At 38.0% G+C, this 25,312-nt stretch overlaps 1 protein-coding gene across 5 annotated transcripts in view; it reads left to right on the forward strand.

Moving 5' to 3' along the window:
- The window catches only part of ATE1 (arginyltransferase 1), a 68,917-nt gene that overhangs the window by 20,629 nt on the left and 22,976 nt on the right, over nucleotides 1-25,312 (forward strand). For all 5 annotated transcript variants that reach the window (XM_041461245.1, XM_041461246.1, XM_041461243.1 and 2 more), the window contains 2 exons: nucleotides 2,538-2,719; nucleotides 5,611-5,710. In XM_041461245.1, the coding sequence (XP_041317179.1) occupies nucleotides 2,538-2,719; nucleotides 5,611-5,710 (282 nt within the window). The remainder of the gene's footprint in view (nucleotides 1-2,537; nucleotides 2,720-5,610; nucleotides 5,711-25,312) is intronic.

Consider the following 25,312-nt stretch of genomic DNA (forward strand, 5'->3'; position numbering starts at 1 on the left):
AGTAGTTAGTACACTGAGGTACTAATTGGGCAATATATAATGCCAGTTCTGATAAATATTTAAATTTTAATAATGGGTTATAAAATGTGAGCAATCAAACATGCTCATGGAACCATTAGCTAGCAGGATATGAAGACAGAATTAACATAGAATATGTTGTATTTTTCTCTGCATGACTGTGTAAACATTGGAGAGAAAATTGTGGTTTCCATTTTGTCCTGGATTTTTTCAATATCATCAGATTATAATAATTCATTGTATTGCAATAGGACTATAAGCTGTTAATTTAAAATACTTTGGTCCTTCTGGATTGATTGCAGGGCTAGTGTATAATTTTGGTTAGATAAGATAAGCCCTTTCTGGTGGGGCTTGCTCCCCTGATGTCACTGGTGTATTTTCCATCACCTTTCACAGACACAGTCCCAGTGGAGATGTCAGTGGTGTGAAATGGTGTAGCCTGCTTCAGGAAAATGTTTCATATTCTAGACCTGTTTCAGGTCAAACTGCCTGGATAGTGCACAGGAAATCGAGTTAAAGGAGCCAAGTATTCATTGAGAAATGGGAGAAAATGCAATACTGACAAGCATTACAAAGGATTACATTGTATGAGAATTTTTGAAGGTGGAGGGAAACCTTACTCTTTTTAAAATGTTATTTGCTTAATGTAACAGAGATCCCTGTCTGTTTTGCCTGAAATCAGTGCTGTGCTCATTATGTTTGTTCCAGAACATAGACTCTCTTATATTCGTGACATTTCACTGTAATTGCATTAGTGAAATAACTGCAGATTGTGCTTTACCAAAAGTTTTAACTGATGTTAATGCTCAGTTTGCAGAGGTCCAGTGACCAAATCCATGTGCTGCTCTTTGGAGGATTGGGGTCATGCACAGACACAGCATTTATTTAACTTCAGAAGACTGCTTTGAGTGAAAATCTTTTCCATGGTGGCTTAGACTATCTTCTTTAACATTCATTAAATCCTATATGATGTATTTTTGACAAAGAAAGAAAATCTGTTTTAACTGAAACTTATTTAAGCAAGTCTGTGTTCTATTACCAACCGCATTTCCCCATGGCTTTGAGATGTTTCATTTTTTTGTCACTGACTGCACTTTGAGAAGGGAACTTTACCAGTGCTGAGAAATCCTTAGAGAACATCTTTTACTTGACTGTGTCCCTGCTTAAAAATGTTACCACTGACCATGTGATTTCATTTGGCTCTGTTGAAAAGTTGATGATGCTGAATGAAACCATAACTGTTAGATAAGTGGGCTTTACCTGAACAAGAAAAGCTGAGTTTAATATGCTAAATCTGGGTTTAATGTTCTCACATACTGCAGATGGAGCTCTCAAATGTTTCATCATTTCACTTCTAGAAAGCTCCACACTTAGTTTTATGGTATATGACTATCTAAAAATTCAAACATATTGTTATGTGGCCTTTATTTTGGGACTTGCTGTTTAGGTAAGCCAGTTGAAATAATTTTTGTTCACGTGATTGATTTCTTTTGACACATGTGGTACCAATTAGAGTAACTTCTGCCTATCATCTCTTCAATCAGGGCTACTGTATCAAAATACTTGATTAAACCCACCTTCTGCTGATGTAATGCAAAACAGTTGGTAATAGCAGGCAATATTGTCAGATTTATTGAGTGAGAAGCAGCTTTCTGAGGACCTGGCAATGCAGTGAAAAACATGACTAGATGGATAATTAAGTTGAGCACAGTGGAATTCGGGATTAAAGTAAACTTGACGTGGGAGAAAATGGCATGCCAGAGTTGGTTGTGTAATACAGTTTAAATTAGGGAGATCATTTTCTTCTTAACTTCAAGCATCAGTTTCTGGCTCGAGGTGCTTTACCCCATCCAGAGTCAAACTTCAGTGCACATCCAAAACCACAGCACACAACAATAGCAGTCCCTTGGTGTTCTTGCAGGATTTGCTCTCGTGGGCTGAGGAAGAAGAGGTTCCACAGATTTTGTTGCCACACAGTTTCAGGTTCTTGGATAAAAGGTGTTTTGTTAGTTATGGAGAGTAAACAGCACATAAACAATGAGCTGCTCAGGGGTTTTTATAAATAGCCATCTGAAATAAATGTAATTGCCACTTTGAGGAAATCAATTTCTATGGCTGGAGTGCTTCCAGTGCTTGGGGATGCAGAGGAGAGAACCTGGAGGTCCTTGCTGTGACAGGGAGTGTTGGAAGCACCAGGTTGGCATGTAATAATTCATTAACAACTTGAAGAGTCATGTTGGTTTGTCCTGTCAGTACCATAAGTTCTGGATGGCAGAGGCTATTTCAGATTCATGTTTGGGATGTGTGATGTGTGGGTTATACCCATAGTGAGAACAGCAAAGGGCACAAAAGATCCAGTAACTAACATTGTTTTCCCTGCCTTTCAAATGCCTTTTTTCTGAATACAGGTGGCCAGCAACATTTTTTACAGTATTTACTTACGTGCTGAAACTCTCTTTAAAATTATTTCCATACTGGAAGTCTGTCAGGGAGTTAATCCCTCTTTTGTTCTTACTTAGGCAGAGCATGCCCCAAACGGACCCGACTGTGGCTATGGCTCCTTCCACCAGCAGTACTGGCTGGATGGGAAGATAATTGCTGTTGGTGTAATTGATATCCTGCCCTACTGTGTGTCCTCAGTCTATCTGTACTACGACCCAGACTTTTCTTTCTTATCTTTGGGAGTCTACTCTGCATTACGGTAAGAGAACGTTTTCCTTATCTGGTTGGATGGAATTGTAGGAATTAATACTTGTTTCTAAACTTGGAGTTTTATTTTTAGTCTTAAATATATACTAGTAGCACTACCTTTAGCAAAGTAGCTGTGGGGTTGGTTGCCTTCCAGGTAAATTTTTAATTGTCACCCTTGACTAGGGATGTATCTTTCTAGTTAGCTAAATACTTTTACAGGTTAAGAAAACACGCAGGAAGAAAATGCCTTGATTTTTATTGCTCCTGAAAATAATTTAATATTGCTTGGTTTCAGCAGGAAAAGCCCCTTTTTTTGTCTGAACAGAAATAATTTTTCCTTTGACCTTTTTCTAAGCCCAGTCACCAAATGAAATTAATCACTTTTATAGTTTTATGCACATTGAGATCATAAATAACAGAGTACCTAAAAAGCGTTGTCTACTGAATTAGTGCTCTCCTGCTGTACTAGCACTATGTATATTTTTCAGGTATGTTAATCTCATTATCTCTCTTCAGAAAGCTTGATGGAGAGAGTAATCCTATGAATTTTAAAGCCTTAATTTAACTATCCAACATGGTCTTGCAAAACAGTAGGAATTGTGGGTATTGCTTTTCACTGTGAACAAAAGCTGTATGTAAAATTGCAAGTTACTGCTTTTCTTCCATAGGCAATTTTATGATTCCATTGTTATTATAAGTGAAAAAAAACCCCAAACCCTAAATGAGTGGAAATACTTGTGTAACTCTATTTTTTCCTTACCTTTTTTACTCCTCTGTTTATATGAAATCAGTTGGCCACAGACAAATGTGGTGTTCTCATGAAGCAGCTGGGTTTGAGCCTCGTGCCAGACAAGTCTGTGTACAAGTCTGAGTGTGAGAAGCTGTAGCATGAATCTTTTCACCTGTGGGGATTTGCCCTGCACTCTGTCAGGTGCAAAAGGAGCCCTGAGAAATTGGGAGATCCAGCTTTCTCCTTTCTCCAAGGGCTCCTGCTGAGAGGCACCTTGTTCAGTGTCACCCTCCAGGGCGGGTAAATGGCATGCCTTGAGCTATGAGAAGCACAAAGAGCATTTTAAGAAAACTTCTTACCACAATCAGTTCATAAACCTTTTTTATAATTAATAAACCTTGTGCAATTTAATATCTCAAAGGTATAATCTGAATTTGATTGGATTTTGATTAGTATCTGACAATTTTATAGAATCAATCAGATTTAACAAATGTGGAAAAATGTTGGAACCCCTATGACTTAGAATTGATCATTTTTTCTGTTAATGATCAAGATTTTTAGAACTATTCCATTACAAATGTTAGATGGTTGAAATTAGACCAATTTTTTCCTTGCAAGATGAACATATAAAATACTAAGTCCTCCTAAGTATTATTTTTTAGTATTTGTAATATCACATTACTTTATGTAATAATAGACTGACATAATCCATGCTTACGAGTTCTTTAAATGATTTTAAATTTTCTGCATAATAAATTTAAAACTTTGTAGCTGCACCATGCGTGCATGGCTCAACTTGTGAAAAAGCAGCTTGTAAATTCTGCAGCCTTTAAGGCAATAAAAACGAGTTCCCAACAGTCCTGGAGGGAGCCAACCTCCTTCTTCTTTCAAAAAGGGGAAGAAAAAAGTTGAGTTAGGGAGGATTTAGGAAGTTGCAAAGGAATATGATACCTTCAAAGCTGTTGCCAATTTTACTCCAAGGAGGTTGGACTGCATTGCTGTCACTTCCACTTCATGCCACTCAGAATTGTTGCTGCTGAGTTGTAGAAAGGATGGGATTTGAGCATCATGTGAAATATGTAGGCACGTAAGCAGAGAGCAAGGGGAGAAGAAACTGCTTGGAAATGCCAGTCTTGCCACAGGAAAAAAAAATCAAGAAATACTGAGTAATACTAATTTAATTTTAAGGGATAAATTGCCTCCAGTGTTTGTAGATGCTTCCTATATGAATGTACTCATATCTTGGATCAGAGAGTAGTTTGTGTTGGAAGAGACCTTTTCAAGATCATCTATTCCAGCTCCCCTGTAGTGAGCAGGGACATCTTCTTATCCCTTGGACACAGAAAGTAAAACCAGCATCCATTTTTTTATCCAGTTTGTTACAAAGTGATCTGCACAGATAGAAATGCTGCAAAAATGATCATTTGTAGAGGAAACACTGGCTGGGTCTTTGTAGTAACAGTGGTTTCCCTGTGCCAGTAAAATAAAAAGCAAACTTTTTTCGGAATACATTGACATTTTTCTTTCACTTTCCCTGTAAAATAAAAGCAAACTTTTTTCGGAATACATTGACATTTTTCTTTCAGAATAAATGAGAAAATCATAGTAACAAACATGGGATGGGTAAAAATACCTTTTGTTGCATAAAGATGGATGTTTTTACATGCAAATTGCTGGAGCATAAATGATGGAACAAACAAGAGGCTTATCCTTGAAGCTTATTTTTCAAAAATACTCTGATGTTTTCCTGAGCCTTGTTAACCAGTAGCATTCCAGAATACCAGTAGCTTTCTGTAGAATTCCAATGTACACAAATATTGACAAGAAACATATTAATCAGAGGGTTTTAGTCATTTTTATTTAGATATCAAATCAGGCAGTTGGCAGACCAAAACACAAAAATGAAAGTATTTTTAAGCCTGACATGGTGTTGTGCATTTTGATGATTTGTTTGTTAGGTTTCCAAGTAATAATTTTCAGTTTGTTATGTTTGGGATTTTTAAAAACATTACTTTGGAGTTTATGATGCTAATTTTTATTTTATAGAAGTCTAGTCCTTTATTAAGTCCTAGATTAAGAGCCAGATAGCTGTAAAATGTTTCAATATGAAGAGGTAAAATGGCTTTAAGAATCGTATTCAAATGTAATTAGTCTTTTCTTTCCCCTCACAGGGAAATTGCTTTCACCAGACAGCTTTGTGTAAAAGCTCCTGATCTCTGTTTTTATTACATGGGTTTCTACATTCATTCATGCCCCAAAATGAGATACAAGGTAAAGTGTGTTTTCACTTATTTCCTTAGTGTGCTGTCAAAGCTTTTGACAGTGTTCATAGTAATATAATATTTTGTAATTGTCATTTTGGATTTTAATGTAGATTTTATATGGTTAAATTTGAATTCTGGGTACTATTTAACTTGGCTTAGGGATTTTTTTTTTCCAATTTAGTTGCATGTGCTATTTATTACATCTTGGCTTAAGAGAGGTTTTCAAGGCTGTCAGATCATGTTTGTCATTTGCTTACCTGGCTATCTCATGGTTACAGTGTCTCAGTGCACTAAAATTCTCCCTTTTTGAGGCTGGCATATTTGTAGCTGTTGCTTAGTGACTCCAGGCACTGATAAGATGTCTTCTTGGGCTTGGCTGGGTTTTACTCTTTATTTTTTGTTAGAGGCTCTGCCCATGAAACCAGTGAGAAGTTTGATGAGCAGAGATTTTGAGGCAGAGCAGATTTTGAGGGGAGGATCAGGAGAATCCACAGAACACTTACAGTAACAACTCTGGCTGCCTTGTAACCCCTGTTGGCTTCACCTTTGTTCAGAACTCAGTGCCTAAAGGTGTCTCTCTTGTGGTTTCAGATCTTGTGAATGTGGTGCCTTTTCTCTTTAAATGTATCATTGCTTTTGGATATTAATATGATACAATTTCAGAGTACTGAACATTGATAGCAATTTGCTGAACCCTGACACATAACCATTTTTATCTGTTAATAATGTGGAAAGATAAAAAGTTCACAAAATCTAGAGAAAGAGGCCAAGTGTTTTCATTTCTTTTTTTCCCCTCTCAAAATATGCTAAAAATCTGCAGTGTTTTGGGCAAAAATTGTGAGGTTCAATAAAGTGATGGTTGTGAAGGAATTTCACAGGAATTTCATCTTGATTATGGCCTGCACTACAGGTGACCATGATGATTGTCTTCTGAAAATAACAAATCCCTCTTGTTTTGTTAGATGATGTGTGGTTGTGTGTGTGTGTGTCCCTTTCCCAACTTGAATTTTCTTGTCCATCTGCTGGCCAAAGAAAGAGAACATTAAGTTTGATGGAAGAAGATGGATGAGTTGGAAAAATGTGCCCTTTCTCATCTGAATAATCTTAAAGGCTGTCACATCACCAGCTTGAACCAAAGGTTTTGATTACTTCCTCTACTCTTTTGAAATATTTAGAAGTTTGGGGTGGTTTGTTTATGTTGAGACACTGCAATTTAACATCCCTTGTCTCTTCTATAACCTGCATGGTGCAAGACTTGTAAAATGAGATGTTGTTTACCAGGGCACTTAAAAAACAAATCTGGCAATAATGGCAAAAAAAAAAAAAAAACCAAACCAAATTTCTGAAAGTTATCATGGCTAAGAAACTGTTAGGCTCAGCTGCTTGTAGTGCTTTACCAAAGAAATGAACTTTGTGTGCATGGATTAAATGAAGCTCACATGTGAGGCACTGCATTAAAGGAGCCACTCTACATTTGTATTGTTTATTACAATAAACAATGTTTTGTTGAGCCTGTGCTGCAATTTGAAAATGATTGCATCAAGGATACAACACTCCCACAATGCTTCTAGATTTCATTCTTAAATCATGGAAATTGATTAAATTGTAGTCGGAGTATTTTACTTTTTGTTTCCTTCACAAAAGCTCTTTTTCTTCCCTTGCTTAGAATTAATGACTATTTGATATGACTGTGATTTGGTAGAATATACATTTTAGTCTTCCAGAAACCTACAGAAGTCAATGTGTTGGGTAATTAAAGCTGGAGCAGGGACTGGGGAGGATATGAAGAAAAGCCTGTACCTGTGTGATTAGAACACACATAATGCTCTCTGCTGGGACAGCAGTAATCCAATAAATGAATTGCAAGGACCTTTGTTCTATTTTATATTTCCTTTCCTGGATGCATTTGTTTGAGAAGTAGACAAAAGTAATGAAATTGAAAATCAGGTTGACATTAATTCTGTAGTTCCACTTTTCCCTCACTGAAACAGAACACCAGAACCAAATTATCAAGCTAAGCTCTGAAATGCATCTGGATAATGCTGCTGCTCCTGTAAGTGATTGGGAGTGGTGAAGTAGGGTGGGGAAGTACTGATTTTGCAGATTAAGTAATTTCAGTAATGCCTGGTTGATTTGGAGGCATTTCATGTTAAAGACTTTGCTTTTTTGCAGTTTAATAGAGAAGTTAGAGGCTCCCTTCCCTTAATGATACTGCTGTGGAAGAGTGACAGGCTGTGGGTGGCTGATGTGAAACTGGTGTCAGGTAAAGAAAGAGAAGGAGCTGGAAAGCCATCCACTGGGTTTCTAGCCTTTTTCTTGTAATTTTATTTGCAAATTACTTGTTTTGGGACCTTCAGAAATGGAGGCTGACGGAGCAGTTCTCTGTATGAGAAGTGCCTTATGAGAACACAGCATTTATTTACAGTGAAGGCAAAGATTTGGGGGATAGTTATTGGGGTCAGTGTGTGACCATTTCACCTGCAGGGTTCTCTTTCCACAACTGCTACAATTTGCTAAAAATGGTGTATGAATGGGGTGCAGTCCACTGGAAGATGGGAGATTTGAAAGTCCTGGAAGCAGATCCCAGAGCTGGGATTCCTGTGGCACAGTAACAGAGTTGGAGAATTCTGGATTCTCAGGCAGGAAGATGAATGGTTAGAGTATCAGCTAACCCATGGATCAGACATAATTGCAGAGGTTTTTAAAATAAAGCTCCCTGTTGAGTCACTGTTCCCGTTCCTTTTGTTCCCCAGCAGCCAACATTGATTGCAAAGGGATTTTAGAACAGTGCAGTCCCAGTGAAATTTCTTTTAAGATGGGGGAAGGGACTCCATTGCAAAATTACAATATCTTTTAGTTCCCAGCCCTTCTCAGATTTGTTCCCATGTATGGGTTAATGTTTACAAACTGGTAAAATAAAATCTACATTAAATTGAGACAAAAGGATTCCTGTAGTCCTATCAATGTTAATATGGAAAAATCCAATGAAAAACCTTAAGCAATGGCTTTGTTCCATTTTTTCTGGGTAGGTTAGGGTAATACAAGATTTAAATGGTTCTCTGAAGAAATTCATGACCTTGTGGGAAACCTTCTCAGGCTCTGTTAGATGTGGTAGTTCTCACATTGGAAAATAGTCTCCTGGAAAATTTTCCAAGAGTCATACGATGCAAAGTCTTTTTCCTAATGTATTTTGGAGTATGTGATAAAGTTTTAAGCATAAAGAAAGTATTTTACTTGAAAATGAGGTTGGTCTCAGGGTTGCCTCTCCTGTGTTTGAGTCCTGTCTGTGTACTTGTTAATGTTTTCAGTTAAATGCAGTAATGTACAAGCATATTTATGGAATTACAGAAATAAAAGAAGCGCCTTTAGCAAACAGCCATATCAGAGAAATGCTTGAGAGGACCTTGGATTTTCTTCCTGGATTGATATTCTTTTTGCTTTACCCTGCAGCCTTCGAGTAAAAAATTTCTCTCTGTGGCTCTATGTTACTAAATTCACATTTTCCAATCACTCTGAACTCTTTAAGGTCTTTTCTGTTCTTTCCATTGCAGTCCTTTCACACTGATTTTGAATCTCATGGTGGGTGACATCAAATGGATTTTGAGGTTGTGTTTCTGGTATAAATAATAAGTGTGTTTGCTGCCTTGCATTAGCCATTTGGCCTCTGTTGACCTTAAATCCCTTTCTCCTCTAAGTTCTTGTGCTGGGAAGGATTTGTTGGTGACGTTTTCTATGTGAGTTTCCTTAGTTCTGGGTTTTGTGAAGCTTTTTCAGTGTTGGGATTTGCACAGATCTTGTGAACGTAATGCCTTTTCTCTTTAAATGTATCATTGCGTTTGGATGATACAATTTCAGAGTAGAACATCGATAGCAATTTGCTGAACATTTACACATGATCATTTTTATCTGTTAATAATGTAGATAGAAAGTTGGAGCATGGATCCATTCCTTGTTTGGGTCAAGGATGTCCTTCCCCTGGAGGCCACCCCACTGGTGTTGGTAAATAACTCTCAGAGCACTTGGAAGTGCACAGCAGATTTAATGTCTTTGTGCTCTGTTATCTCTGTGTGCCATTTTAAGGCCATTCTATGATGTGAAGAGGTGTTTTGACTGAAACCTTTATCCAGACTTGTATGCAGGCCAAAGTAAATGGAATTATTTCAAACAGTCTCCTTTGGTATCAAGTCATGGCCAGACTTCAGATAGATGGAATACTAGAAAGGGCTCTGAAATGTCAGAAAAGAAACAAAAGGCTGATTCAACTGTGATTAATCATTCTTAAACTAAATACCTCAGACTGACTGTGGTTGTGAGTGGTGCCCCTGGAATTTTATGGCACTTGAGAGCCAATCTCTTTGGCTGCTTTCAGGAATTTCAGCATCACTCCTCGTGCAGCAGTGAAATGCATCCAGTGGTAGCTTGCATGTCCACATCCACCAGATCCACAGGAGTCTGGCTCATCTTCCCCTGTCCAGACTCTTTCACCATGTCTCCCTATGGAATTCAGTGAATGTTTTCAGTAAGCTCAGATTTGCTGTGTAAAGTGAAATTTGTGAGGGAAGGAGATTTCATGTGACGTGCCTTAATGTGATCCTCTGATTTTGGGGGTGTAAGCATATGCTTGTTATGGTTCTGCCACTGACCAGCAAAAAGCTTTGCTAAATGTGTCACTGGCTCCACACAAAAAGAGCTTTCATACCTTTGTGTGTCATCTTTTCATTCAGCCTCCTTTTCTCATTGGTATTGCTATTTCCCTTAAAATGGGAAAAATATGATTAGCTGAGAGTAGTTTGGAGGACTGGAGTTGCCCTGAAACAAGTGGCTTTTCCAGGATTAATTTTGTAAGTTTATAGGAATAAATCTGCAGTGCAATTAGCACAAAACAGCTTTTTATGTAAACGGGTCATAAAGAGTCAACTAAATATCCTGAAAAGTCAGTGCTTGTTATAGAGTGCCAAGTTGTTGCTTGCAGCACCATTTGATAACAAATAAATGAAGTATCTGCATTGTAAAACCATTATTTAAGAAAGCAATAAAAGTTTTGGCAACACAGTGGTTTTGCTTTTTTTGAGAGGACCATTAAAAACAAACAGCAAATAATAAAGACAAAAACATACAGTAGTAAAGTCCTGAGAATGATAAGCTGCACAAGTGAGGAGGTAATTCCTGCTTTTGTGTGTGTCTGTTAGCATCATTTTTATCCTCCTCCTGCCTTCCTTCCTTCTGTTTTCTCCCTGGACTTCCCTGGGATCCTCCTCTACATCAGCAGCTAAAATTGAACATTGATTTCTTCAGAGCTCTGGCCTTACCCAGCTGCTCCTTCTGATGGGCTGGTTTGGTGCTCTGAATTCTGCTGGAGTTTGGCCATTAAAACCCAAAGGGATTTTGAGAAATCTTTTAGAGTGACCAAGACTTCCAAAAGGATTTTGCATGATTGACTTAACATACATGTGTTAAATGTGAAAATCAAGCTGTTTTAATGTTCCTTCAAGGTTTATCTGGTGCAAAAAGTCCTTATCTCTCTACATGCATTTTATCAAATGTGTTTGACTAGGAGGAATGTCTGGTTTTTGGATGTCAGAAGGCAGGTGCTCTTTTCAGGACTTCAGAGTCCCTTAAAATCTTTTTTTCCTTTTGTTTCTTCCTTCCATAAAAGCTTTCTCCTTTCACCTTCCTTATCTGAAAGCCTGTGCCAAATAAATGGAACTTAACATGTTGGAATAAACAACTATGAGAATGTGAGACAGAATAAAAACACCACAGGTGAAAAATTATTAGTTCTTTGGTTCTTGATGTCATGCTAGTGATGAATATTTAAAATCTTTTCTCCTTTACTTTTAACAGCTTCTTACAAAGTGTTTGAGGTTTGTTTTTTTTTTCAAGACACTTGTGGGAGAGGTTGTGAAAACCACATTATTCCTGCTTGCTGATGCTCATAATAAAGAGATTCCCCATTCTGGACAGCGACAGCCATAAGTGAATGCTGACAGGGGATTTCTACTGAAAATGTAATTATGTAAAGCAGAATATCGGTTTCTGTGTCTATTTCCATGTTTTCATAGCAGGTAAAGATAATGAATGCAATTACTCAATTGCTTGTTTATTTTTTTTTCCTAAGCTGTTGTTTTTTACTGTGTATAATTGTTAAATTATTACAGTTGTTCCTCAGTACAGGTGTTGATGCTGTGCTGAATTGTACATAGCATTTTTCTGAAATCCCATTTTGCTTCTAGAAACAGACACAGACCCAGAAACTTTATTTCTCCTGGTAAAATATTTTCAGTGGGGATTTACTTTTTATTGTCAGTTAGAGCTCCCTTGGGAGAGAAATTACCATGTCCCTGAGGATTTATTTTTCTAATGTTAGAAATGTTTATGTTCCTAATGTTCGAAATCCATGTTTCTTTTTATTTGTTTCTGGAGTTTAAGATGACTGAAGTTTGTTGCAGAAATGAAGTGAAAGTAATACGGATATTGATGTTTGACTATTATTTCTAGGCTTCTGTCTGGGCAGATGATGTTTGTTCTGTAGGTCTCAGCTGACCTCTGCCATCAACGAGTCTTTCTCATTATTGCACCTTGAGAAAATAAACTGGGTTTGGATCAGGTTATTTTCATGTGGTCCATAAAAAACCCCACCATATTCTGTATGTTCAGGATTCCCAGTTCAAGTGTTGTGAAGAATAAACATAGAAATGTGATTCATGTGGTATTAACAACCTATAATTGCACATTAGCAGGGATGTGTTCTACACCTTTTACTTGTTCCAGGAATTTTGTTAATTTGGGACAACTTTACTATAATTTTTTCTTAATAAATGTGATTTTGCTAATTTGTGTAAGATTTAAGTGAGCTAAAATCCTCCCTTAAAAACCCAGGAGTAAGAGGAACAGTTTGTGAAATTGTTGGTCAGTTCTGTGCTGGTGGATGTTTTCAGATTTACTAGAGGTAACTTGCCTGTCTCTGTCAAAGGGAACTGCTAAAAAGATTTATTCAGGATCATGTTAATAAACCTGAGACAAACCATCCTCTGAATGATGGTAGCTGGTGGAAATTTATCATGTCTAATTCATGACTCAGCATAGTCATAAATTCCCTGCTTATTTCTGACTGACACTAAATCTTAGTTGAAGGCTCATTTGGGAACTCCATAGCAACCACTGGCAGTTAAAGTGAGAACTGTAAATTGTGAAATGCAGAGACAAGAGAGCTGGGGATTTTGTTTGGGTGGTTTTCTTGTGTTTTTCGTTTTGGTTTTTGGTTTTTTGGTTCTTTTTAAGGGTGAATACTATATTTCACAATTCATATGTCTTTCATTTTTTCCTTCATGTGAGAAATGAGGTCAAAATTCCCATTTCAGAATTTTTCCAATTAGAATTCTACAAGCCCATTAGTCCTTGCTAGTAACTGTAAGAATGCATGGAATTAAGAGTATTTTTAAGTAAATGAATTGATGTAGTGCTGCTTCATCAGCTTCAGTTCTGTTGATTAATCATTTTGGATGGTCCTCAAACACTACTTAACACCCTGTATTCTGAATTTTGTCTTTATAACTATCTCTTTGTGAGAATTCCCAAAAGTGAGTTAATTTCAGTATTCAGAGATGGACACTGTGCAGTGCTGTGGTCTAAAAGGTGAAAACATATTTATGGAGATAATGCTCTTCAGTTTTCCTGGCCCAGTCCCTGTGTAAAGCTGATCACAGCCTGGCCAGTTCAGATGCTGGACAAACTATTAAAGTTCTTGTGCCTACAGAAAAGTCAAATCTGTCACCAAAGTATGAGTCCTTGAAGCTGGTTATTTTTATCTGTGCACCACATTTATTGAAGATGGCAACACTTGGAGTGTTGGATCTCTCATTTAACTCCAAATCCAGCTGCTCTTATTTTTACTGTTTTGCTGATTATGTTAGCTCTAATTTAGGCAATATTGTCAAGTGGAATTTATTTGGTCTGAAAGCCTGGAGCTTCTGCTTTTCCTGGCTCTGCCATATTTCACTTATGGCCTTTACAGTAGGAGCTGGCTGACAAGCCAGTTAATCTACACAAGAGATGTTTTCTCTCCGATTTTCCAGGAAAGGTTTAATGTGAGACACTTTAATGAGGCCTGGTTTAACTAAGACCTTATTAATTTTACAGAGGTATCATAATACACTCCTCTGAAGTGTTCCATGTAATCTAGATGACAATTCATTATTATGAATGATTATTTTCTTTGTCTGAGTTTGTTTAGCTGCTGACTGTACGGAGTCTCCAAGTAAAAGTATAATTAATGAACAGACTATATTAATGAGGTTCTATTATTTATCCTCAACCCTGATGTTAAACACAGTCTAGCTTGCAAAAAGTACATCAGTACTTGGGTGGGAATTTAAGTCCCAGAATCCTATAGAAGTGAATGATTTGGAACAAGAATGGAGAAGTGGAATCATGGATTGCATAGTCCATCCCTTTACTGCAATACAGGTTCAGTTATATTTGTGTTAACTTTTATATATATAACATACATAATAACATACAACATGTTCTTATCTTTTCTTGTTCTTTAGTGGTCATCCCAATGAAATTCCTTTTCTTAATGTCTCACCTTTCTTCCTAAAGAGTAAGATTATTATTTCTTTGTTGTTGTTGGGTTTAATTTTACAGGTTTTTTGCCATGCCCTTCATTTTAAACTTGATGGCTGCCAACATGTCTCTTTATGGGCTTCTCTAAAAACCCCAATCAACCATCCACCAAAAATACCCCTCAATTTTTTCCCTAACTCTCATTTTTTAAGCATTTTGTAATTTTTTTATGCAGCGTAGAAGATTTTCATCAACCAATGTATTTTTGTCCTAGAGAATGGTGGCTAAAATTAGGTCCTCAGCTGCTGAGGTCAGCTTGCAGCATTTGTTTATAAAATATGAGTTTCTGCCTTCATTGTGCTGAAGAAGATAGCAACCTCTGGAGGCAAGAAGAAAGGGTGGAAAGGAGGAGAAAAAAAGGAATTGTGCAACTACAAAGTTTTCAGAATGGGCTAAATTGGGATGTGGGCTGAGTTATTTTTAGTGTCAAGGTTCGTGACTACGTGACTGTGAAAGAAAATGTGTTTATGCTGTTGAATTTCTTTGCTGTCCATTCTGCTTTAGCTAAGTCTGTGTTAAAACTTGAGTTTTTCTTTCTTTCAGGAGAGAATATTGCATTAAATGAGTTGACAGGGCATAAAGGGTTTTATGGTTTTTCCTTCCAGTGCTTATGGAGATCTGCTGGATGAATTTTATCTTCCTTATAGTAGTAAATTATTATTTATAGTATTACAGTAAATACCTGAAGTGACAGCTCTAAGTAAAAAATGAAGAATTAAAACCTAGAGCAAGGCTGTGGTAGTATTGTGTTGCAGATGATGGTAATTAATTGTGTTTTCACACCACTACCACATCCCTGGTAGGGGAGCAGATTATTTCATGTCACCTGTGGTAGCCACCACTGTTACTTAGATGCAAGTAATTTAAAAACAAATCTCTGCTCCTTTTAATTGGTTTTAGAGGGAGTAATTGAAGTTTGTGGAGCTTAGCAGGCTCTTGGGTGGTGCTGAGTTTTCCCAAAGATCCTTGAGGGCTCTGAGAGGCTGCACAGAGCAGGGACCCAAGCAGGAGGGTCAGTAGAGAAATAAAATATTTTTGTTACAGCTTCTTTAAAGTTTTTTCTCTGTCTAATAAAATCAGTTCCCAAAGGCTTTAAAATGTTGCCTTATTGTGGAGACCTGGGAGCTTGATGAGTTGTTGACTTTTTGAGTGCAAATTAAAAAAACTCCACAAATAAACAAAAATCAGCAAACCCAAAGTCCCCCTTGGTGTTTTCAGACGCTGCCCTCAGGTTTCTGCTTGTCCTGTGGGAATTAATCACTACCTAAAACTTTATTTGGTTTAGTTGTTCTCAGCTGAAGAACGGAACTGTTCTAAAAGGACAAAAGGAAAGACTGAAACTGTTCAGTGTAGTTATTTGCTGTGTTAGATGTGTTGGATAATTTGGGGATTCTTACTAGAAAGGTTTCAGGGGAAGTAGATCATCCTTTTTAACAGCATAGGATACTGTTTGCTTCCTCCCCTTCTCTTGTTCAGAATGAAAACGTTTTCACAAATAACACTGAGATGGGATGACAAAAAAGTGTGTGAAAATGACTCCATTGTTAATTAATTGAAGAAGAATGGGTCTGTGGAGCAAAAGTACATAGCACCCAAAATCTATCTTTGTCCCAGCACAAATGCACTGTTGTTCTGTGAATGGACAGAAGACAAGATGAGCTTTTTGTTCCACTGATTATTGATTTTATTTATTTATTTAAGCTACTAGGGGCTAGTGTTCTCAAGGGGTGCTTAGTGATAGTATGGGCAGCATATCCATGATTTATTTAATGATTTTTTTTCTTATGTTCTTTCCATTTTAGTCTTTACCAGTTGGCATTGTGTGGCTTGTTAATTGCTTTTAACTATCTTCCATTCAGGGAAAGGGAGGAAGGTGGAGAGATGTTACAGTATATGGTGAAGCAGAAATATTTAGGAACATTTTTGGCTGCATGTTTTAGATGTGCAGATCTCCATTCAACTTACTTGACTCAAACTGATTAAAGTTTTAGTCATTTAAACTTATATTATGCCAATAAATATTGACATAATGTATGCTAGCATACAAGTGTTTATAGCACTTTGCTGTCTATTTTAGAAGTGTGTTAAAAGTGCAGGGAAGTGCATGAAGCTGCTTTTGTGTTTCCAGATATGCGTGCACATGAGTACAGGGTGCAGCTTATTGATTTTAAAATAAAGCAGGGTGATTGCCTGGGCAATTTTGAGTTATGTTGAACTCTGAAAAGCGGGGATTGTAAACTGTTAGAATGGCAGCAAAGTGCTTGATCTCTGTAAGTACAGCTCTAATTTAATACTCCCCTAATCCTATATTTGGGTGGATTTTGGTTTAATACACCCTTGAATTACCAGATTTTGGAATGATCAGGACTTACACAGCCTGTAATATAGTTACTACTTCCAGCCCATGTGCCTCCAAACTTGTTTTTTAACGTGAAGGTGTTTATAAAGCAAAGTTTTCAAACATCTGGCATTAAGAGAAAACTGAAGTGTTGATGTTTCAGCTCAAAGACTTTGGGGATATATAATGTTAAACAGTCTGTTTTCCTAAACATGCAAGTAGACATTTGTGTACCTTAAATGGCAGTAATTCAGATGGAGGCATAATGGGGGAACATGTCCTGCCCAACTGAGAGAAGTGTTGGGCACTTTTACAGGGCCACGAGCTTAACGCATGCAAAGCTGCACAAGGAATGACTGCTACAAAACCTCCCATATAATTTCATTTTATTCAGCTTTGTGTGATAAAAATGAACTTACTTGACAAGAATTCTCGGATTAGAAGTTTTATATTTTGTTTATAATTACGGAGACAGAGTTTAATAACATAAGGAAGAGTTTGAAAACAAGTTGATGTCAAAAAGAACATGTTGAAAGGATACAATTATTCTTACTGTATTGTGTCCTCAGGCAGTTATTATTTCCTGCAAAACAGCTTAAGAAAAATTCAGTGCATCTCTGTCTAGCCATGTTTTCAGTGTCTTATCCCTCCATTTGTTTAATGTCCCTATTCTTGGATTTTTTCATCAATTTCTTACATCTAGCATGGTCTCAGAGGGAATGCAGTGAAGCCCTGGAGCTCTCTCAGCTCAGTGTTTTTTCTGACAACTAATATAGCTACAGCCTGGTTTTCAGTTTGGAGTGGAAGAGGAGAGGAGAGAGAAAAGGGGAGGAGGAGAGGAGAGGCAAAGCAAATATGTCCTTGGTTCTGGGGGCACCTCAGAGCCTCTTCCAGTGCCTGAAGGGGCTCCAAGAGAGCTGGAGAGGGACTTGGGACACGGGATGGAGGGACAGGACAAAGGGGAATGACTTGCCACTGCCAGAGGGCAGGGAGAGATGGGATATTGGGATGGAATTCTTTACTGTGAGAGTACTGTGAGATTGCCTAGAGAAGCTGTGGCTGCCCCATCCCTGGGAGTTCCAGGCCAGGATGGACAAGATTTTGGGATAGTGGCAGGTGTCCCTGCCCATGGCAGCGGGCTGGAATGAACTGAGCTTTGAGGTCCCTTCCAACCCACCCCATTGCATGGCTCTGTGATTCCAGGATGATGGAAGCTGCTAGGGGCTGTGGTGGCAGTTTGGATTCTGGGGCTGTTGCCTCTCAGAGCTGTTTGGGTTGGAGGTGGATGTGGCCCCACTGCACTCCCCACTTTTCCAGTCTGGGACACCACGAGCCATCTCTTCTGGGGTGGCAAAACTGTCGTGGTGTTGCACCCCAGGCTTTTGTCTGTTGTGAGCCTGGTGCAGGGATGGCTTCAGCTCAGCCCTGTGGCTGGAGCTCCACGTGCCAGGATGGTCCCAAGGTGGTGGGATGCTCTCCTGCTGAGAAGGGGCTCCTGGGAGAACAGAGGCTTTGTTTACCAATTCCCCTCTCCTGCAAACAAAGCAGGCTTGTTTAACAAACCCTCCACAAACAAAACAGACCTAAAATTACAATACTTGTTTAATGAATGAAAACTTACTGTGAAAATAAACATTTTTAGGGACAATAGAAGAAACTTCTTTTAAAGCACACGTGTTTTGATGGTCTGGAATTTTTGTACAGATACTCATTGATCTTTTGTGCAGATAGCTGTTGCTTTGGTTGCTGTTAAGGTTTAAGTTCTAACACATGCTTGGAACACTGGTAAAGTGAGCCTTTGTATTTATTTATTCAGTTTTTAATCTGCAGATGTAAGGGAGACAAGTGGGTTTAGATTTTTTGGCAGAGGTGCATTACTCTATGCTTGTAATACAAATTGTAGACACTGAAGACTGAGATTTATCATTGCCTTTTTTCCTCCTGCAGATTTTTAGTCTGAATAACATGCTTGTGTGTACATTGGGTATACATTACCGTGTATTTCACAATATTATTTAGTCTGGATCCTGCAAAAATGAAGGTTTCGCTAATGAACTTTTCTGTGCTGTTGTCTCCCTTTGTCCTACAACTTTACTCTTTTTCTCTTATCCTAAAATTACTGTTAATATCTGTTTGCCTGTATATGCCACTGTTTTTGAGGTTGTTTCTTCATTGCTGGGCTGTGTGCATTTCAGTGGTGAATGACTAAAAATAAATTACTTGGCTTTTATTCAATTTTTCATTGCTGGGCTTAAAAAGACTTGTCTAGTGTACCATGTATTGGTAGAAAACCTTGAAGTTAAAAATCTCATACTGTTCTGAATTACTGGCTTCAGAATATTATTCCTTGTTCGTAGATGTAAGAAAGCAGCTAGAAATGAAAAAAGCCAGACTGACAAATTTTAAAGTGACCTTGTTTTTCAACATGATCTAATTGTGTAAAGTTTGAAAACCCCACATAGCATATCTTAATCTAAAGCCAACATCATGCATCTGAATTCTTAATTAGGAGTATATTTCAACTTGTGAATATCAGTGTTTCACAATTTGCAAAGCTGTCAATTAGTCTGTTATTTATTATGTCTTGAAATATTCCACGGGCTGAGTCGGTGGCTGGGCATGAGAAGCATGAAATTATTTATTCAGTATAAGGCTACCCTCACCCAGACTTCCTTGGGAAGGTCTTATTTTCTTGCCCTCAGAGTCTGGATGGATTTTTTGGCAAGTTCTCTTTTGGCTGTTTTTTTTTTTAAACCCTGTTGGAGGCTGAAGCAGGACTTTGGGGAAGTCCAGGACAGGAGTGGTGTTCCCAGTGGTGTGGATGCTCTGGGCAGTCACACAGGGAGAGCTGATCCATAGGGCTGAGCTGGAAAAGGGGCTCTGAGTGGGATGACAGGTTGAGTTTTGGATGGTTTGGGGCTCCAGGCAAAACTCTCTGCAGAGTCATTGGAGAGACACTGGGGAAGATGGGGAAAGCTTGGACACTGGTGGACACTGGGGAAACAGAGCTTGGAAATGAGCACAGGACACATCAGCTCTGGAGGCAGACATGCAGGCAAAGAAGAGTCAAAAAGGTCAAAAATCCAGAGCAAGTGGGCAGGAAGAAAAGCAGGTTTCCATGTGCCCTGTTGGTGCACAGCCCTGGACAGTTTTATCCAGGAGCTGGGAATGTGCAGTTGGATGAAATTGGAAGAGCAATGCATGAGTTGTGCATGGAAAAAGTGAGTAAATGGAGACTTCAGAGATACCTGAAAAATAATAGATAGATAGAATAGATAGAATAGACCTGGTAATAAGAATAGATATAATATACCTGTATTCTATAACAGAATATACCTGCTTTCCTCTTGTGTTGTCCTATAGAATTGTTGATAAAAGGGTGAGGAAAGGCTGGAGCTGAAATGAATCTTATGTCACAAAATAATTTCTTGTCATTTTCACAGAAGAATAAGCAACTAATTTACCTTGGATCACTGTTTAGCACCTTGTAACCACAGCCAATGTTTCTATAAAATTAAAATAAGAGATTGTGCACCCCTCACACCCATTTCTATTATGCTGGTACTCTAAGTCTGTTGAATTTTAATTTTCTGCTTCCTGCTGCGTAGTTGTGCAGAAAAAAAATTAAAACATGCTCACTTTTATTTAAATTCTCTAAATTTAATTTTGTTTATCTATTTTTTCTATTAAGTAAACATGGTGTATGGTGTTTTTACTTTGATAACTACATAGCAGAAGCCCCTTTGACAGGGAATTAATTTAGTTTTCCTGTGGCATATGTCCATGAGCTACAGATGAAAGCTGTTCTTTTAGATGTGACTCCAGCTAGGGAGGTATTAATGAATGTTTAAAGCTATTTGATATCAGTGTGACAATTCTGTGCCTCTAAGGGTAAAGCATGGGACTATCTATTAGGTTGTGCATATTTTTCCTGTGGTTATTTCACCTTACATTAAATATAAGAAAACAAACTTTAACATTTAATTTCATACATTTAATTTAATGAACTCAAGAAATACTGTCAGTTTATGGCAGCCCTTCAGGAGAAGGATATGGGATCCACATGACTGAAGCACTCATTGCTTCTTCTGGTTATTTTTTGGTTGTTGTTTTTTTTTGGGGTTTTTTTTTTTTTTTTTATCCTTTTGCTTCTCCCAGCTGCCAAAATAAACTCCTTTTGAGATAGACCTAAGTCAGCAGAGTTGGTGTGTCTCTAATGAAGGCCCTTCTTGAGGCCCTCACTTGGGTTTTATCTTTTTGTCATAGTTCTTTTTAATCTCCCTTTCCAAGTTTAATGCTAGGGTCTCCTTAAGAGTGTCTGCTGCAGATTCAAAGTAAACAAGGTCCAGTTCAGCAATCATATGATTTTTATTCTCCTAAACTCTTTGACTATTTTGCAGTAAAAAGGCAATTAATATTACTTTTCTGTAATATACTTTAAAAATATCAAGTTGTTGAAAAAGTTGGCAAAAATTCAAGAAAGCTAATAGCCTTCAAATGTACAAGCTTAACTCTTCTTTATTATTGTTTTCCACTGAAGTTTCTCAAATTGTGCTGCTTTTTTTAGCATTCTTGAGTAGCCTCTCTATAGATAAGACAGATTCTGGCTTCCAGCTCCAGAACAATCTGTGTGGTACAGTCTTTAAATAGCTTATTCCCAACTGAATTTTAGATTGCAATTTCCAATAAATGTTAGCTGCTTTTATATTTTTTATTTACAGTCACAAGTAATTTTTCCTGTAAAATGAACACACAACCTTTTGAGTTCATAGGGAATCTCAGTCTCTAAGTGTGCACAAATCCACCTTGAATTAGAAACACTCCTTGGAATCTCAGTCTTATGTGGATGTTGCTGTTCTGCCAGTTTAGTGTCACTGGTACTAAATATTAGTGCATGAGAGAGATAAAATGGCAATATTTGGAGCTATGGAAAGTTTTCATATTCTTAATAATATTCTTAATATTCTAATGTTCTTAATATTCTGGTGGCAGTCTCTGGAATTCCATCCAGAAGAGTTTTCCTGTAAATACCATCTCATATCAGCCTCTTTTTTTTTGTGTGTGTACATCAAACACGAAGTTGATGTAACAACATTGAAAACTAAGCTTTGTTTCAATAGTCTGTTTTAATAAAATACCATTGTGTACAGCACAGATTAGGAGATAAAAACAAGGGAAAAAAGAAAGGAACTTTGGGAAATGTAAAGAAGGCAAAATAGACACGTCATAGTTTGGTGATGTAAAATTGTATAGAAAATATGCTTTAAAAGTGGCCCTAACTTTATGTAAGCTCCATACTTGTAGTATTTATTTTTGTTTCTCATTTTCAAGAGTTGTCTTCAAACTTATCTGTGATTTGGATATTATTATTTCAGCTTAAAACAGTCATCCTAGGGCAGCCCAGAATCCACAAATTTGCTGTTGCTGTCATCAAAGGTCTGGAACCAGGGTACAACAGCAGTGTCAGGGTAAATAATGCACTTTTTTGGTCTTGAAGGGACCATTTTGTAATGTTTGTACTGTTGGCTCTGCAGCGTGAAACACCATCTCCAGGGCTGATGGGTTTAATCTGAATTGTGACTGCTACTGAAGTCTTAAGAATGTGAAACACCATCTCCAGGGCAAATCCAGCCTGATGGGTTTAATCTGAATTGTGACTGCTACTGAAGTCTTAAGAATCACAAATGTAGAATTTATGTGACTGAATCTATCCATCTTTCTTCCTGAGAGTAAGAGGAATGGAGTGGGAGGCGGCACAGATATTTAATGTCTGTGTCTAAGAAGTGTTACTGTACCTGGACACCCAGTGGTTTGAGTAAATCCCTAAGTGCAAAGAACAGGAATATAAACGATTGACAATCTTTAAATTAAATTTTCATAAGTATTCATGTAAATATGGATGTGTCATCAAATTTTTATGCTGTAATTCCTGAACCTACAGATTTTTTTTTAACTCTTTTGTGCAAGCCTTATCACTCCATTTATTCCAGGCGCAGTGCCTTTGATGCTGTGACTTTGAAGAGAGTGGCTTTAGTTGCTTAGAACAAAGGCAAAACTCTCACTTTACTGCTCTTTATAAATGACAAAGGACAAGCTCTTAGCAAGGAGTCTTGGAGGAGAGAGCAGGGCTGGAGAGTGGCTGTGAGAGGATGCCCAGAGCTGTGTCTTATCTCCAGCTCTGGGCAGTGCATCCCAAGCTGATAAGGAAGAGATGAAGCAGCAGCCCTCTCTAAGGCTCTCGACCATGCTAATTAGTGCTCACTTTTCAACTTGAAACCAGAATTATCTCATTGATTAATACAGTGGTGTTAGAGAGGAGAGCTGTTGGAGTGTGGGCATGGATGTGCTTTATCTCAGGCAGCACTTTGTTGGCTTCTTGGATGCCGTGGATGGAGTGTTTGAATATTAACGTGCCTCAGGTCGGAGCTTGGAGCTCAACATAAACACCCAGAGCCTCCCTTGGCCTGTTCTACTCACTGAGTGGAGGGAAAGATAATATTGGCATAAAAAAGGAGGAAGAAGAGCTGCACAGACTGAGAGACTAAAGGGAAAAAAAAAAATCAAAAGCTGTCCCAGCTGTTCCCGTTTTACCTCAGTGGAAAGCAGTTTTTTCTCTCGCAGCCCATGAGCCTTTTCAGACACCTGTTGGCTGTTTCCAGTATCAGAAACAAGCTTGAAAGTGTTCAATAATTCAGATAATTTCTAGGAAAGAGGACAAGGGGAAAGTGGCTATTTGAAATGGACACTAAGCTATGAAGATAGCAAAATCCAGTTCAGGAGTAGCACATGTTGGGAAAACAAAGAAACACTAAAAGTTTCTGAAGGTGTTTTGAGGGGAAGGGGGAGCGTTTCTTTAAAAGTACTTCTTTGCAGAGCACCTTAGGCAAATAAAGTGCTGAGATTTACCGTCAATCTCAGTGAAATCTAAGATAAACTTAATTTAATTCCACTTTTGTGGTGGGTTAAGAGCATTGTAGGTAGTTAATAGCCAAATAATTACATTATAATTGTAGGATGCTGAATGTGAAACTTGGCTGCCTTCCTTTTTGACTTTCACTCATTATCTTAATCTGTTTTACACTTACCTGAAATATTCTGTTTACCTGCAGGACACTATGAAAACCTTCTGAAATGCTTTTTTTTTTTTTTTTTTTTAATATTTAGTGAGGTACAGCCAAGTATGAATATATAGTCAATAATTGTAGGAAATTATTCTGTTTGACGTGTAGAAACAAATGTCAGAACTATTTTCGCTTTGGGTTTATCATCAGTTATTTCTCTTAATACATTGCATGGACTTGGAAATAAACAAAAAAGAGGTGCAAGTTGGCAAACTATTTACAAATGTGCTTTGTCAGTTTAAACATCATTGAGGAACATTTAGAAAGACAATTAAAAGTAATAGTGATATAATTAATTGATGTAGATAAATGTTTGAAGTAGATGGCCTTAAAGGTCCTTTCCAGCCCAAACCATTCTGTGATTCCATATTTCTGTTGGAAATACAACATCAAATTATATTTACATTTCACTTACAGGAATTTGGAGGTTTACATTGGAATTTCATATTCCAAAGAATATGTGAGAAGGTGGGTGTTTGCTCTGAGTTTCCATGTTTGAGGTGCTTTGGGAAGCACCTTACAACTCCCCGGCTGCCTGTAAAATTCCCATTACACAGATTTTGTGCTGATGTAGCTAAATGAGAATGAATACATATTTCTGAAGAGCAGAGACTGGCACTTCATGTGCTCAAGTTCTGTGAGCTGCAAAATAAATTCTGGCTATTATTCGTAACATCTTTTAAGGATTACAACACATTATTCTTTAATGAAACAGAAAGGTGGCTAAGCTCTCAAGAATGCAGCTCTGGGATCCCAAAAATGTGCAGTCCATAATTATTTCAAAGTTTGCAGTTTGGAGAAACTCTGCTTGTTTGAAGCTGGCACTGGAGTTTCAGGCAGCCTGGTGAGATCCAACTTGTTAATTGAGTTATCCAATGTTGTAACTCCTCTTTGGGGTAGCTTTTCTTTTTGATGATAAAGGTGAAGTCTCCAGCCATCTCTCCTGGATAAACAGCTGCTTGCCTCATTCTGTGCCTATTGCTTACGGGGTTTTTGTTTGTTTAAAAAGATGTTTAAAACAGTGACTACGAGGTGGGAGTGAATTTGTGGAGGTAGTTTTGGGGCACAGGGAGGGGATTTTGTTGTTTTTCTGAAGTCTTTTAGGCCTCACCCAGCTGCATGCCACGTGAGAGAGAGGCTGGAAGCACAGAGGGCTTGGGATGTGCTGCTCTTTGTCCAGACTGGCACATCCCACTGGGAGAACCCAGCAGGTCGAGTTACCAGCCAAGGGCTCTCCTGGGGATCCATAAACTCGATTTCTGTTTGTGGAATGAAATCAGGGAGCAGGGGTCTGTGCAGCACTCTGCACAGGGCTTGGCTTTCAGGGAAGGGCTGAATTCCATAAACCCGTGGTGGGCAGCGCTGCCCAGCTCTAAGGGGTTGCTGTTCATAATTTGGGGTTGCTTTGTTTGTGTAGCCAGAGCATTTTTTCCTAGGCAGCTGGCTGGAAATGGAGATGAAGGCAGTCTTAATTCACTTTTAATAAAAGATCAATGGCTTTATTGTGAAAAAATAGAATACAGAT

Source organism: Pyrgilauda ruficollis, unplaced genomic scaffold (assembly GCF_017590135.1).
Source record: "Pyrgilauda ruficollis isolate IOZ18807 unplaced genomic scaffold, ASM1759013v1 scaffold15, whole genome shotgun sequence".
In the NCBI taxonomy this organism is placed as follows: domain Eukaryota; kingdom Metazoa; phylum Chordata; class Aves; order Passeriformes; family Passeridae; genus Pyrgilauda; species Pyrgilauda ruficollis.